The sequence below is a fragment of the Terrapene carolina genome, unplaced genomic scaffold, assembly GCF_002925995.2.
Source record: "Terrapene carolina triunguis isolate 2854851 unplaced genomic scaffold, T_m_triunguis-2.0 Scaffold571, whole genome shotgun sequence".
Lineage (NCBI taxonomy): Eukaryota > Metazoa > Chordata > Testudines > Emydidae > Terrapene > Terrapene triunguis.
In genome coordinates this window covers 97,115-99,521 of record NW_020664922.1, presented here as the reverse complement: position 1 = coordinate 99,521, position 2,407 = coordinate 97,115, and the positions used below count along the sequence as shown (strand labels likewise).

Here is a 2,407-nt window from a genome sequence, read left to right as displayed (position 1 = left end):
TTACTGGTAATATGGAGTGTGGGTGTGAGAGAGAGAGGGGGCTTGAGGAAGCCTGTAAGATTTTGACATCGTGTAATATTTATGTTTGGCTCCACCTTCAGGACCGATTCAGTCAGAGCCTCAGTCAGGGCATAAATTTGACTGGTTTAGGGCATTGCACCGCAGCTGACATTCTGCAACTCTTCCATATCCCCACTTCTGTTACCCTCACTTATAGTCTAGACAGAACTCATGAGACTGATACAGACAGAGGCCCAGATCCACCAAGGGACTTAGGCGTTGTGATGCTGCAGGGAGGCACCTATCCCTGCCGGTGATCCATGAAGCAGGGGAAGATAGGCGCTTTTCCACCTAGCCCACATGTCGGGCCTCATCCAGTAGACATGCTCAGAGCCACCAAGATCTTCACAAACCAGCCAGAGGAGACAAGGGAGAGCCTCCCTTATAGCCTGGGGTTAGAATCCTCACCTAGGACATGGACAAAACCTTGTTTGAGTCCCTGCTTTGCCTGATGAGGAAAAAGGCTTTAACCAGGGCTCCGCCATCTCTCAGGGAGTGCCCTGACTGATGGGCTGTAGGGTGGTTGTGATTTGCACACATTCTGCAGCCCAACTGATATTTAATTAGTCAATTAAAGTGGAACAACTTTAACAGGAGCGACTGAGGGAGCCCACAGCTGAGGGGTTAAGGCACTGACTTTAGAAATAGCAGATCCCTGTTCAACCCCGTCTCCTCTGACCACACATACTAGATGGTGCCCTGCAGGTGGAGGAGCACCTGTCTTCCCCCAGTTTGTGGATCATGCTGGGGTGTGGTGTGAAATGGGCAACTGGCTGCTTAGAGTAAGACAGCAGTGTACATGCCCTGCCCTTGAGGCAGCAACATAAGGAGCTTGTAATGCAAAAATGTAGGCACCAAGTCAGGTTAGGCACCTATAGGGGTCAGCGGCAGCCATGCAGAGGTTTTGTGGATCACAGTGGCACCTAAGTCTGGGAGTTAGGCACATAAGTACCTTTGTGGATCTGGGCTAGAGAGACTTGGGCAAGGAACATAACATTACTAGTGATATTAACAGTGTCTGGAAAGGCTCACACTACAGTAACAAAGTGAATTTCTCTAAGATCTAACTGCCTATACATTCCAGCTGAACAGAGCTTATAACAGTGGCTCAGTCAGTGAATAAACTTTACTTGTGCTAGCACAACCTCTAAAAAGAATTGCACCACAATTAGTATTCAGCATGTCTCCAAGATCTAACTGCCTAAATGTTCAAGAACACTTACAGTGATAGCGCCACGTGCTGTGCAGTGGGAGGGTGAGATTAAGGATGGAATGAGTATTGGGACTGAATCCTTATCCCCATAGGGCGATAGAGAGGTCCCAGTGCGAGAAGAAGGAGGAAGTGACTAAACTGAAGGGGTGACTTCTCTGCCTCTCCAGATTGGCTCTTATTTTGGGGGTACACTGTGCGCTGTGGACCTCGACAGAGATGGGAACACGGACCTGCTTCTAATTGGAGCCCCCATGTACTATACACCTCTGAATGGAGGACGGGTCTATATCTGCCCGATTAACTGTCCGGTAAGGAAGAGGAGTGGAGCCAGGGGGAAGATGGATGGCCTGAGGTTCTTCTTTGCCTGCACTGCCATGGGATTGTGATGCTGGGACTATTAGCATGGCAGTAGCTGGCGCGGTGCTCCAGGGAGTAGGGTGGGGGGATCATGAGGGGACGCTCTTCCCTGCTGGCCCCAATACCCCAGAGTGGCACCAAGGGGCGCTGTGCTGCAGAGAGAGGGAAAAGGGGGTCAGCAGGGGGTACTCTCTGCTGGAAGTCAGTGCTAATCCTTTCCCCATGTGTCTCTTTGGATGGGGCCTCCAGGGGGTGACGCTGATCTGCAGTAAGACACTGCAGGGGCAGACGGGGCAGGCATTCGGGCGCTTTGGGGCCAGCATGTCCGAAATCGGGGACATTAGCGGGGACGGACGGACGAACGTTGCCATTGGGGCCCCCCTGGAGAACAGCAATCGTGGGGCCTTGTACATCTTCCATGGGGAAAAGGGAGGCCTCAGTCCCCAGTACAGACAGGTGAGCCCAGCTCCTGTTGGGAGGGGTCACCACAGAGCCCGAAGAGACATCATGGGGCCCCACGGTCCCCTAGTGCATATTAGACTGTAGCTGCTGCTTTCCCTTCCCTCACCCTCCGCTGCCCCCTAGTGCCCATTGCACAGTACAGCCGCCCCTTTCCCATCCCTCACCCTCCGCTGCCCCCTAGTGCCCATTACACAGTACAGCCGCCCCTTTCCCACCCCTCACCCTCCGCTGCCCCCTAGTGCCCATTATACAGTACAGCCGCCCCTTCCCCATCCCTCACCCTCCGCTGCCCCCTAGTGCCTATTATACAGTACC

At 53.2% G+C, this 2,407-nt stretch overlaps 1 protein-coding gene across 1 annotated transcript in view; it reads left to right on the top strand.

The window, feature by feature from the left end:
* LOC115271353 (integrin alpha-D-like) overlaps window positions 1-2,407 on the top strand; it is a 26,897-nt gene that overhangs the window by 10,200 nt on the left and 14,290 nt on the right. Inside the window, exons 3-4 of the mRNA XM_029913290.1 lie at window positions 1,441-1,581; window positions 1,880-2,086. Coding sequence (XP_029769150.1) covers window positions 1,441-1,581; window positions 1,880-2,086 — 348 coding nt within the window. The remainder of the gene's footprint in view (window positions 1-1,440; window positions 1,582-1,879; window positions 2,087-2,407) is intronic.